We start from the raw sequence: 14,223 nt of genomic DNA, 5'->3' as shown, positions 1-14,223 counted from the left end.
GATCTTAGTTGTGCAAATATTTTCTCAAACATAAAAACACCCTTGTGAGGGGGTGATCCATGGATTTTAGTTTTACTGGAAATTTAAATCAATAAATATTTATTATTTTATTATTACTACGAGCAGCGGTGAAAGATTTTTTCATTTTAAACAATTTCAGTAACAAAATAATTAAAGGAATCGTTTTTGGTATTAGTAATCTATTAGAAAATAGGCACAATTTTTCCAATTTTGATATCCCAAAAAGTTTCACTTTTTCCGATTGATCGTCCCAACATAAATGGTAACAAAACTTCTTGGTAGCTGCAATAGTTTTGTCATCTTGAGGAGGATGCGAGGGAACATGATTCTGACATAAAACATCGACATAAATTTATATTTTTTTTTAGTTTTTCACCTCAGTGGCAAGTCATGGTCTCCCCAGGATCAAAAAAACAATGTACCATAAGCGCTTACATTTTGTTACGGGTGTCTGTTACATAACCACATAAAAAAGATACGAGGACAAAGGAGATGGTTTAACAAATTTATTCAACAACTTACGAGTGAAATTATAATAACTGAGCCATTTGATATGCAGCGATGATAAATCTCTCGTTGGGAGCTGCGTGTGCTTTTGTCCTCAAGGTGTCATTGCTGAACTCTTACTCCTACATCCAAGAGCGATCGTTCCCTTGTCAGTTCAAGGGAAGTAACTCTGTTTTTTTAGGTTGATCCTGACACATTCATTAGAACAAATGCAGCATTCTCTGTGAATCAGTTCTGTCGACCAGCCTATCAAAGGAAGTAGTAACTAACAATTTCAACACCAAATGAAAGTCTTCATGCATTAATGCAGGCTGTTTAAGCCTGATTATCTGATGATGCCAATTCTCTTCAGAGTTGAAGTTTTGTCTAGCAGTTGCTATAGAAATAAGCTCCCTTTCATGAAGAAAATGGATGCAAGGAGATGTTTGCTGAGTTTTCTTCAAGATTTTATTTGTAGAGAATTGATTTAGGAGAGAGAGAGAGAATAATGTTCTCTTAGCTAATCATTATTTACTTCTTAACTAATTGTAATGAGTGATGCACACAGACATCAGTAACACTCGTTCAGATTATTAGTTTGCTACATTATTAGTCATGTCTCATTTGCACAGCTTCCACTGATTTGTAAACCTTTGTTTCTCTCAGCTTAAAAATATATCATTCATTCAATTCTGTTGCCCCCTGCTTCAACTTTACATCACATATCTTTTAGTCAGCCCTCAAGTCAAGAATGATTCTGTTTTACAGACCTGGGTTATTATGCACTCAGTGTGACCCTTCACACTAGCTAACTTAATTGTCACCTATGTAGAGTTCCTAATATGTAACAGTGACAATTAACAGGATTAAAGTCACCTTGAACAAAAATTCTGATGACATACAAGCATACACTACTTTTTACCAATAAATTTGCTTTGATTGATTTGATCGGACTACAGATCAAAATGTTCCAGGTTCAATCCTAAATATTTATTACGAAGATTAATATTTTTTTTCTTTTTCTGCTTTACAATTATGCTAAACATTTGTTTCATGCTGTTTGATTGGAAGAACATCCAGAGATCTTGGAAGTTCCAAAAAAATGGAATGTGATATTTCTACGAATATTGCATTGCTGTGTATGTTTTAAAAATATTTTATTGAAATGTGCTCTGATGAACTTATCGCACTTGTGCTCCCTCAACATACACAACTCCTGACCAACCCAAAAAGCAGCAAAAGACAAAGGATTGAATGTTTATATTATAGATTACATTAATAAGGACTACAGTGGAACTATTTCTGGCTCTTGGCATAAATATGCCTCCGCCAAATGGTTGTACATATTTTTTGCTTTCTGAATATAAGATATACCTTGAAAATTTAGAGAACATAACTCCACAATATCACTCTGATGCGACATATTATGTTGGTAAATATTTCATAATTGAAAAATATTGAAACCTTTCAATATTGTTATTATTCTTTTTACTTTGTCTCATACCTAATGCTGTTTTTCTGTTAGGTTGACAAGAACGTTCTCGCAGATTTTTTTAATTTCGATTTCAAATGATGTATTTTCAATGAAATTTTCGTTATAATACTTTTGCCTTATATCATTTTAAAAGCGTTTTCTGCTCTAATCGTTTAAATTATAATCGTTTTAAAACAATTATGACTTCTTTTCAGAACGTTGAATACAAGATAAAAAAAAAATTTGCGCATTTGGCCCAGGAACCATTACTGAACGCACAGCACAATGGTGGTTTAAGAAATTTTGCGGCGGCAATGAGTCTTGAAGATGATGAGCATAGTAATTGGCCATCGGATGTTAACTACGGTCAATTAAGAGCCTTAGTCGAAGCCAATCCATGCACAGCTATTCGAGAACTTGCTTCTGAATTAGATGTAACATATACAACAATTTCTAATCATTGGAGAGAGATTGGAAAGACAAAAAAACTTGATAAATGGATGCCTCATGAATTGAACGACAAACAAAAGAGACACCGTTATGAAGTGTCACCTTCTCTTCTTTTACGCAACAAGAACGACCCATTTCTCGATCAGATTATGATTTGTGATGAAAAGTGGGTTCTTTACTAGCGACGTACAGCTCAGTGGTTAGATGCCAACTAAGCTTCACAACACTTCCCGAAGCCAGAGTTGCACCAAAAGAAGGTCATACTGTTTGAAATGCATCAGAAACTTCAACAACACCCAACATTAGTCAACAGAAAAGGCTCAATTCTCTTCCATGACAATGCCCGACTGCACGTTGCTAAACTAACCCTGCAGAAGTTGAACGAATTGGACTACGAAACTCTGCCTCATCTGCTATACTCTCCAGACCTCTCACCAATCAACTACCACTTTTTTCAATCATCTTGATAACTTTCTATGTTAGAAATGCTTCAAAAACCTAAGCATATCAAAACGCCTTCGGCGACTTCATCACTATCAAAACGCAAAATTTTTATGTTACTGGCATAAACACACTTGTTTTGTGTTGAGTCTGATAGTGCTTATTTCGTTTAAATAAATTTGTTTTAGCTGAAATATGTTCATCTGAATTTAAAACTTAGAAACTGCAAGAACTTTCTTGTAAACTTGATAAAAGACTGTATTGTCGTAGCCTTTAAGCATATCTCTTTACACACTAGGCACAATGCTTCAAGCAAACTACATCCTCCTCTGATATTACTATTTTGAATATATACATATATATATATATATATATATATATGACATCAACATAACTAACTAGAAAATTAATCATTGAAGGATGCAGAAACTTAAAAGGGTGTTAAGCATGCAGTACCAAAACATTCTCTCAGAAAGCAGAATGAATCTGCAGTTCCTGCCAACTTTCAACAAGAACTAAAATGTACAATCTGTGGCAGATTTCTTCTGTTTAAAGCTGGTTTGTTGAACTACATGAAGTCACAAAAAGTTAGACAAGACCAACAATTTTATGTAGATGTGCTGACCACACAAGGATTGTTTTAATACATGTCGATTGGTATATAAATCTGCAAGCGGTTTGACACGACAATCAAAGGTGTATAATATAGTCGCTCTACAAGAACCAGTAAATACTGGCAAGTTCTCTCCCGCCACATCTGTGAATGATTATGCAAGAGTGTAGCTGGGCGGTAGAGTCATCTACAGACACATGGACGCCCAACAACAACCTGAAGAGATGGCAAACTTCCTGTCAAGAAGTAGCATATGTATCAGTTAATAAGTCTTGACATTTACACCATTATATCATCTGGCAATTCTTAATATTGTTCTCAAACATTTACGTTTACTCTTTATGAAACATGGAAAGTTATTTTGATTTTCATGCCACCAATTCTTTTAGATTCAATTGTTTCAAACTTTCCAAAGAAAATCTCTCACACTATTTTCTCCCTTTTCGATTTCTCTTTATTATTTTTGTCTTTCAAATTGTCTTCTGATGAAGTGAGAGAAAAAAAAAAAGAGAGAGCCAATCAAAATCAGCTTGCCTCGTTTTGATTTTTCAACCTCAAAGATGAGTCGAAAATAACAAAGTAAATCTCATGGAATGCCCTGGCTTCATTTTTCCAGACAAAAAAAAAAAAAAAAAAAAAATCTGCTGCATATTTGCCGGTCATTTGCATTTCAGTGTTTTCGTTTTTTGTTCTAGAAAAGAAAAGAAAAAAAAGATGAATATTAATTATTTTGGAATAGAACAACAGGATCTTACTAATTATGTATGACAAATTAAGGCATGACAAGTAGCTTCTGCTGATCCTGTACTTGTGTGATATTTAAGCACATCATTCGTGCAACCTAGGATTCTTAAGTCAAGATAGGCACAGGCAAAAAAAATGGAAAAAAAAAGTTTTTTTAAAAACGAATTAAAATCCATTAAAATCCATTATTCTTGAGCAAGTTTGTTTTTTTTCCAGAAAGATAAAAACCAGAATTTTATCAAATGAAAAGCAGAATAATATTAAACATTTTCTACTATTTTTAATAAAATTTTTTAATTAAAAAAAAACAAAAAAAACACCATTCACTGCCATTTTTGTCTCGATAGATAAAATATTTAAATATTTTTAATTTTTTTAAAGGTTTTCGAACCAATTAACTTTTTTTTTAAAATAAGATTTAGGATGATTTGCTATAAGAACATGCAAAAATATTATAACATAAGTGTTGCAATATTTTGGACGTATAATGGGGTATGATCCCACACAGTCGGACGATTCTATTTATAAACGATGCTGCTAGGAACTGACGAATCAAATTAATTCACATTCTGCTACCAACCAATCAGAAACCAGAATTGCTCCATAAATATTAAACCTTTTCTGTAGCAATTTCACGTCTTTTCCGTCTCGACACGGTAAGAATATTTTGCTCTGTGGAACTGTCTACCGCAAACCAGTCACCTCTCAAAACTTGTTTAGAACAACGAACCATCTGAAACTGTTCTGAAACTAAACATGGCTTTCACTTCTAGAATAAGTACCTGAATTTCAAATAATTTCAATTTTTTAACTCGCTGTATAGATTTTGCATAGTGAAATTTAAAAAAAATAAATAAATAAATAAATTAATGATAGTTTAGAATAAACTACAGTAGCCTTGATAGGACTAAATAAACTTCATTTAATCATGTTAATTTCCATGCATTTTTAACGTTTGATTTGACGATTAAGTGAAAGGTTTGATTCTTTTTTCATAAGCAATATATATATATATATATATATATATATATGCTGCCTATATAACCCCCGAAGTTAAGCAATGATGAGACTGGCTAGTACCAAATGGGTGACCATTTTGGAAATGCTAGGTGCTGTACATGTTTGAGACAACTCCTGCATCTAGTATTATGTGAGTAACAACAAATTGCAGAAAGAAATTATCGTATTTTTAGCAAAATGTGCAATTATTTATCAGTATTTTTATTTTTTTAGTATCGATTTTTCAAAGCATTTCCTATTTAATGGTGTATTAGCAACATCGAGATCACTACAAGAAAATTATTAATTTATTTTTCAAAGATTTAAAAGTAGTGTTTTTCATAAAAATAATGAAAATATATCATTTTTTTTTTTTTGCTAATCTGAAAGATAATAATTATTAGTAACATATTCAATGAATTTCACACTTCAAAACACAAAAGATGAAAAATAAAACACATTCAAAATTCAAATTTTCAATCTTAAAATCTGATACGTGCGCAGTTTTTTTTTTATCTACAATCCTCACCTTCCCAACAATACAATATATTTTGTTCAGTTTCGGATAAGTTATTTTAAGCATATTCGTACCCACAATTAAAGAAATGAGGTTTTGTAGGCAAAAATATATATATACAAATATCGATTATGAAAAAAAAGGAACCATTATAAAGTTCATTTTTCACTTAATAATTGGTGAAATTTTCGTATTGATTGGATAATTACTTGATTTTTGGTAGATTTTTAAAGAGAGATTCCATCAAAAAAAATACTTACTCTCTCCTTCCGTTTTGGCCGTGCCTAGGTCAAGAACAACAAGAAGCAATCAATTTTAATGATGACAGAATGGCATGCTATTTGGGGGAAGGAGGGACCAAAAATCTTTGTAGAAAATAATTTTTTATTACAGATTGACAGGCCGAGATTTTAGGAATTAAATTTTTTTTTTTATACATTTACTTTTCATTGTCATTTTTATGGTAAACATTTACTATGAAAAAAAAACATTTACTATGGAAAAAAAGATATTTACTATGGAAAAAAAGACATTTACTATGAAAAAAAAACATTTACTTTAAAAAAATTGTTTAAATACTTAGAATTTTAAAACAGTAAACAAATATATTTTTTCTTTTAAATTAAGGGAACATTTTTTGTTTTATGTTTCATTCCTATTTTTTTTTTAATATTTTCATTAAGTCTGAAAAAAAAAATGTTTATTTTTCACAAAGATTTTTAGCAAAAGAAAATAGTAGGAGTCTTAATTTGTTGTGCTTTAATTTGCCACACATAAACAGTAAAATGAATAAACAACAGCATAAAATAAACAAAAAACAGTAAAATGAATAAACAACAGCACAAAAAAGCAAGTGTGTGAAACATGTGTCAGTGGATAATTATATTTTAAAAATAATATATATGCCGCTCCCCATTTAGGAGGTACTAAATTAGTCAAAGGGAAAATTATTCCCAACTCGCATTTAGGTAAAAATGCACTTTCGTATAAATAATTGCAATCATTCAATAAGTATCGCTAACACAAATATATATATATATATATATATATATATATATATATATACATATATAAGTAAATTCTTGGTACAGCAAAATGGAAGGAGAAATTTCAGAGGAAACATAATTAAATTTAAATCAAAAAGATCAAGGAAACAAAAAAATGGGCAGGTGGAATTGTTAAAATTTCCTTAAGGCCTTATCGTCTGACCCTCTAAGAGGAAACGTCAGAATGATAAATTAAAAGCTAAGAATCGAATGAGGAAAGAGGGAAATTGGTTTCAGTTGGAAAACCAGTGAGAGAAAAAAAAAAAAAAAAATGATGAGTCCGCCATCGGTAATCACCTGATTAGTATAAATAGATGTACTGACCAATATTCCGATGGTTGGTTTTCTGTTTTATATAGCGCTAGGTCGAACTATCATCTCAATATCAGTGAGGCGTTAGTCATTAATAACTCTCGACCTAGCCTGTGTAGACAAAAGATTTTGAAACATCAGTTGGAAATATTTACTGAATTTAAAATCACCTGAACAGTGAGAATTATATATATATATATTTTTTTTTTCTCTCACTGGTTTTCCAACTGAAACCAATTTCCCTCTTTCCTCATTCGATTCTTAGCTTTTAATTTATCATTCTGACGTTTCCTCTTAGAGGGTCAGACGATAAGGCCTTAAGGAAATTTTAACAATTCCCCTTGCCCGTTTTTTTGTTTCCTTGATCTTTTTGATTTAAATTTAATTATGTTTCCTCTGAAATATATATATATATATGTATATATATATATACAAATATATATATATATGTATATATACAAATATATATATATATGTATATATACAAATATATATATATATATGTATATATACAAATATATATATATATATATGTATATATACAAATATATATATATATATATGTATATATACAAATATATATATATATATATGTATATATACAAATATATATATATATATATGTATATATACAAATATATATATATATATGTATATATACAAATATATATATATATATGTATATATACAAATATATATATATATATATATATATACAAATATATATATATATATATGTATATATACAAATATATATATATATATATATGTATATATACAAATATATATATATATATATGTATATATACAAATATATATATATATATGTATATATACAAATATATATATATATATATATATACAAATATATATATATATATATATATATATAAATATATATATACAAATATATATATATATACAAATATATATATATATATATATATATACAAATATATATATATATACAAATATATATATATATATATATACAAATATATATATATATATATATATATATATATATACAAATATATATATATATATATATATACAAATATATATATATATATATACAAATATATATATATATATATATATATATATATATACAAATATATATATATATATATATATACAAATATATATATATATATATATACAAATATATATATATATATATATATATATATATACAAATATATATATATATATATATATATATATATATATATATACAAATATATATATATATATATATATATATACACAAATATATATATATATATATATATATATACACAAATATATATATATATATATATACAAATATATATATATATATATATATATATATACAAATATATATATATATATATATATATATATACAAATATATATATATATATATATATATATATACAAATATATATATATATATATATAAATATATATATACAAATATATATATATATATATAAATATATATATATATATATATATATATATATATATATATATATATATATATATATATATATAAGGCTGGTGATGTTTCAGTTTCGATTCTAGCTGATGACACCCAAGTCACATACCTTAATAATTATAAAACTCTGTGGACCATCCGGGCTTGCTTGCTTGCTTGAATCTTGTAATAAATAATTTTACCAAGAATTCTTCATAAGTTTTGGTTTTGGTTTCGATACTAACTGATGGCACTCAAGTCATAGTTTTTTTTCACTTTTGAAATCACTACTACATATTGGGTACAATATAATAATCGATAGAGAATTGATACTATAATAATATATATGAAATTTGCATAAATTAAAATATTATTTTAAGCATATTTTACGACCAGGCAAGACCGGGCGTCTCTGCTAGTATTTTAGAAAACTGAGCAAATACTCTGCTGTATGATATAAATAATGATTGGAAAATATTTTATTTATGCTATTATATTTATAATTATAATTAATTAATTAATTAATTATATTTTATTATTTTATATATTTATTATTATTATTTTATATATATATTATTTTGTATATTATTATACATTTATTTTGTATATTATTATACATTTATTTATTTATACAATTTATACAATTATTTATTTTTTATGACTTTCATTTAATAACAATATTTATAGCGTGTTTAACATATTGGATGTGTATACATTTATACAATTTACAAATTTATTTATTAGATTTTTACATTTATTTATTTATTATAAATCTATTATTATTATTATTATAATTATTATTTATTATTAATATATTTATAACAGATGTAGCCTGTTTGCCTACAATTAAACGTAACGTTAAATTCCTTTAAAATCAAATGAAATAAAAACAGAAAGAAACTTAGACATGTGCGAGTATTATTTTTTCTTTTCTAAACAGTTCACTTTTGTAAGTAAAAAAAATACTCGAGCTGAGATCGAAACCAAAACCTAAAGACAATGAGTAAAGTATGATAACCATTAGGCCAGCTTGCCAGGATCTTTAAAAGGTGTTTTCAAGCCTATGTGTTCTTAACATAAGGAAACTGTCATATAAAGGATTTATGCATGCGCAGTCATGAAACAGTTGACAAACAGATAAAAATCTGATGATCCCCAAGTACCAATTTTTTAATTTTTACCCCTCAGCAACACTTTTTTCTGGATAAAAACAATTAAAAAATTTTTTACGTGTCTGAATACCCAAATTTCAAGTCTGTAGATCAAAGATTTGTTGAGTATATAGGTTAACAGTTGTCCTCATACATACACATTCTCACTTTTATAGATATATAGATTATATTTATAATGATAAAAAGTAATGTTAAATAATATTATCATTATTTATATTTCACAAAATTGGGCAAATATTCAACAGTATAATATAAAAAATAATTGGAATTTATTTTTTTATATGAAGTAGACTTTGTTTGGTTCCTGTGTTTCAATAAAGATCATTTTCAATGTAAGGTCATACCCAGTTTGAGGAGAGTAGAAATTGAACCTTGAGTTTACTTTTGGCAAAAGATTAGACTTTTATATTGACGAGTATTGACAAGCAAAACAGGCAACCATATTGGAAACATGCCAACGTGCTGGCCTATCCACGAATTTAAACTTTTTTTTATTTTTCCATCACATATGCAATAATCAAACTGATTTCAACACCAATATGCTCAGTATGTCATAATCTTTAAACAATATACAAGTCTCGAGTCATTGAATATTATTACGCCATGAAACATTTTTTGCTAGTTAATATAAAAGTCAATATATTGGTTGATATGGGTGTCGAACAGAATGTAGACTATATCAAACAGAACAAGAGTAGAAAGAGACCTGGGTTTACTTTCTGTAGCTTCATAACTCTCACTTTCCATAATTTGTCCTTTAGATGGCACAGTCTAGGAGTGATGTTTATGACAAAGGGGAAACAATTGTCATTTTCTGGATTAGAATTTATCCATCGAATACTTATTGTCGGCTAGTTTTTTTTAACCTTGAATTTTTTTTTTTAGCTCTCTATATGAAGTGTCTTCATGCTTTTCTGGAGTGATTTGCATTTTAAAAAAATTAAAAAACAAATAAAATTTATGTCAAGGGTGTGAGTTCCATTATAGAAACATTAATTTAATTTGAATAAAATATGCATCAAGTGTGCTTGAAAGCCAAATCACAATATAATATTAGGGAAAAAATATATATTTTACTTGTTTGAAATTTATAATTTAAATATATTTCGGAGTCAAACTCCATCCTCAGTATTTTATTCTTCTTTCTCGCCAAATTAGTTATTGACTTGATAAAAAAAAATAAACGTATTGAATCCCTACTGAAAGTATCCTTTGTATTTATTTACATTTTGGTTACATCAATTAAAAAGTAATTAAAATTATTTTTAATAAAATAAAATATGCATCAGGTGCACTTGAAAGCCAAATAACAACACAATATTATGAAAATAAGTAAATATTTTACTTGTTTGAAATTTATAATTTAAATATATTTCGGAGTCAAACTCCATCCTCAGTATGTTGTTTTGTTTCTTTTTGTTCTATATATTTAAATTATAAATTTCAAACAAGAAAAAAAATTTTTTTTATCTTCCTAATATTACGCTGTGATTTGGCTTTCAAGTGCACTTGATGCATATTTTATTCAAATGAAATCAACGTTTTATAATGGAACTTACACCCTTGACGTTAATCTTGCGTTGCCAACGCCCAGTTTCAACATTTCAAAATACAACCGCTGAGATACAACGCACGGCTCTTTACAAACAGACTTTTCTTTCTCCAACTTTATAACATGGCAAGAAAAAAAAGAGAAAAAAGAAAGAAACAAAACATACTGAGGATGGAGTCTGGCTCCGAAATCTATTTAAATTATAAATTTCAAACAAGTAAGATTTTTTTTTTTCGTAATATTACGTCATGATTTGGCTTTCAAGCGCACTTGATGCATATTTTATTTTATTCAAATAAAATTTATAATTTCAGATAAGTGAAAGGCAAGAGAAAAAGAAAAATCTTTTAACATTTATAGAAAAAAGTCACAATGTGTAATTAATGTGAAATATAAAAAAAAAAAGAAAACAAACTCATGTTCTTTTCTTTTTTATGCCTCCTTTAACTTATTTTTATTTATAATATTTTCTCTGGTGTAAAATCATTTTTCTTTGGATTTATAACTGCAGTTATAAAGCATACTGAAATATATGAACTGAATATAACCTGTTTCACATGAGATTTCAAAGACACTATATATAAGTGACCTTGTCTGTCTGTATGAGAAACAGTCTCTACCATATCCCTCTGTCAATTTTTAGTCAGTAAAAATAGATGGTAAGGGGTCAAAATTGAACAATAAAATTAGAACTTGGCAAGCATAAATCAACTTAAATTGCTCTTGTACACATGCATAAATATACATTTATAGGTTAAACAACATTTTTTTTGTAGATTTTGTATGATGATGGATTTAAGTCAAACAGTAATAGATAAGGTTGGAGAACCATATGTTTTGGTTTCAATTCTAGTACACAAGTCATATTTTTGGGGGAACTTTTGAAATCACTCCTATATATTGGGTACAATATAATAATTGATAGAGAATTGGCTCTATAATAATAAATACGAAATCTTCATTTCATATTTAATATATAAGTGCACAAGAAAGCTGTTAGCAATTTACGATGCCGTGATAATAATAAATACAAAATCTGCATGAATTAAAATATCATATTTAAGCGTACTTTACGACCATGCAATACCAAATGGACTGCTAGTATGGATATATAAACATACTAAACTTTTTAACCCGTTAAAAACAAGTTATAGTAGCAACCGGTTGATGTAAAATTAATGTTTTATGCCAAACTTCTAGAGTACAAGTGGTATGGTCGTGATTAATCCCTGTTAATCCATATTAATTTCTAACTGCATCGAACGGTGCCATAAGACTTAAAGACTTTTTTTTTTTTTTTTTTTTTTTTTTTTTTTTTATTCAATTTTCACCCCAAACAAGGCACAGTGCCACTTTGAAGCAGGGGGCTACTATTAGGGAATTAATTAGCGGGGTCATTATGAAGGGAGAAGAGTAGAAAGATGTTTGTTAACATTACACTTGAACTTCTGCATATCATTGCAGTTGGGAAAGCAGAATCCCGGAAGGGAGTTCCAAAGACCCGCAGTTCTGGGGAAGAAACTATTGGAGTAAAAGGCTTTCTTGCACCTAGGGATCTCCACTGTAAAGGGATGAGACTTAGTAGCTTGTCGGGTTTGTCGGGGGTAGTTACGTCGGGGAGGTACAAGTGTTTGCAGTTCATCAGAGCATTCACCATTAAAGTATTTGTAGAACAGGCAGAGGGATGCAACATCTCGTCGATGGGACAGAGGTTGAAGCCCAGATGACAGTTCAGGACCTATCAGGTTTGCGACTCTTTTTTGAACCCTGTCCAGGAGCGAGAGACAAGCAGCAGATGCACCAGCCCAGATGTGACAACAGTACTCCATACATGGGCGAATGGTTGCCTTATAGAGGTATAGGATACTGGCAGGCGTAAGTAGTTTTCTAGCACGGTAGAGGGAGCCAACCTTCCTTGCAGCAGCCTTGGCAATGCTCTCAATGTATCTATTCCAGTTCATATTCCCTGTAAACGTTAGGCCGAGGAGTTTAAAAGAAGTACTTTCAGGCAATGTGTTCTTGGCCATTGCTATTGGTGGTAGAGAAGGTTTCTTGTAGTTATTGAAGGAAACAAGCTTAGTCTTAGCAGCATTGAATGAGACCAACCATTTTTGTCCCCATTCCACTACGGATTGGAGGTCATCCTCTAGTGTTTCTGCCATTTTCTTGGATATGTGTTCATTTGTTTTCCCCTCATATCTGTTATAGAGAGTGGTGTCATCGGCAAATATACCCATCTCCGAAACAATATTATCAGGGAGGTCGTTTATGAATATCAGGAACAATAGAGGTCCAAGGATAGACCCCTGAGGCACTCCCGCATTTATGTCATATTGTTTGGATGTACGTCCGTCGAGGACAACTTTGATTTTTCTATTACTTAAGAAGGATTTAATTACGTTATGAATTCTTCCAGTGATTCCATATGATCTAATTTTCCTTAGAAGACCATCGTGCCATACCCTGTCAAAAGCCTTAGATATATCAAGGGCCACCGCTCTACCCTCCCCTGTTTTATCCAATGAACGGTATATACGTTCAGAAACTACAGTTAAGATATCTGCTGTTGAACGGGCTTGCCTGAATCCATATTGTTTGTCAGTCAAGAGTTTAGCAGCTGTTAGGTGCTGGACTAGGGCTTTATTAACTAAGGACTCAAATATTTTGGCGAAAAGCGGGAGGAGGCTAATGGGGCGATAATTTAGTGGGTCAGTTCTTTCACCAGAATTCTTGAAGACTGGTACCACAGAGGCGGTTTTCCAGCAGTCGGGAAAACAAGATTCGTTAAGGCATTTATTGTAAAGTTTGGACAGAACTGGAGCAACCTCGGCAGAGCATTTTTTTAATAGCACAGCCGGGATGAGATCTGGTCCACATGCTTTAGAGGTGTCTAGGTTTTTTATAATAGCATGTACCTGAGAAGGGGTGATT

General features: G+C 29.3%; 1 protein-coding gene across 2 annotated transcripts in view; it reads right to left on the bottom strand.

The window, feature by feature from the left end:
- Window positions 1-3,477: 3,477 nt before the first annotated feature.
- LOC145254862 (cyclin-dependent kinase 10-like) overlaps window positions 3,478-14,223 on the bottom strand; it is an 89,350-nt gene continuing 78,604 nt past the window's right edge. Inside the window, exons 17-18 of one of the 2 annotated variants that reach the window (XM_080113722.1) lie at window positions 6,006-6,029; window positions 3,478-4,176 (exon numbers count right to left, since the gene is read on the bottom strand). In XM_080113722.1, the coding sequence (XP_079969848.1) occupies window positions 4,156-4,176; window positions 6,006-6,029 (45 nt within the window). In that variant the 3' untranslated portion in view covers window positions 3,478-4,155. The remainder of the gene's footprint in view (window positions 4,177-6,005; window positions 6,030-14,223) is intronic. The other variant, XM_080113723.1, reaches the window with a different exon arrangement.

This window comes from Euprymna scolopes, chromosome 30, assembly GCF_053919585.1.
Source record: "Euprymna scolopes isolate OS-2025 chromosome 30, ASM5391958v1, whole genome shotgun sequence".
NCBI classification, from domain to species: domain Eukaryota; kingdom Metazoa; phylum Mollusca; class Cephalopoda; order Sepiida; family Sepiolidae; genus Euprymna; species Euprymna scolopes.
The sequence above is the reverse complement of the archived record's forward strand: the minus strand, read 5'-3'. Positions and strand labels throughout refer to the sequence as shown.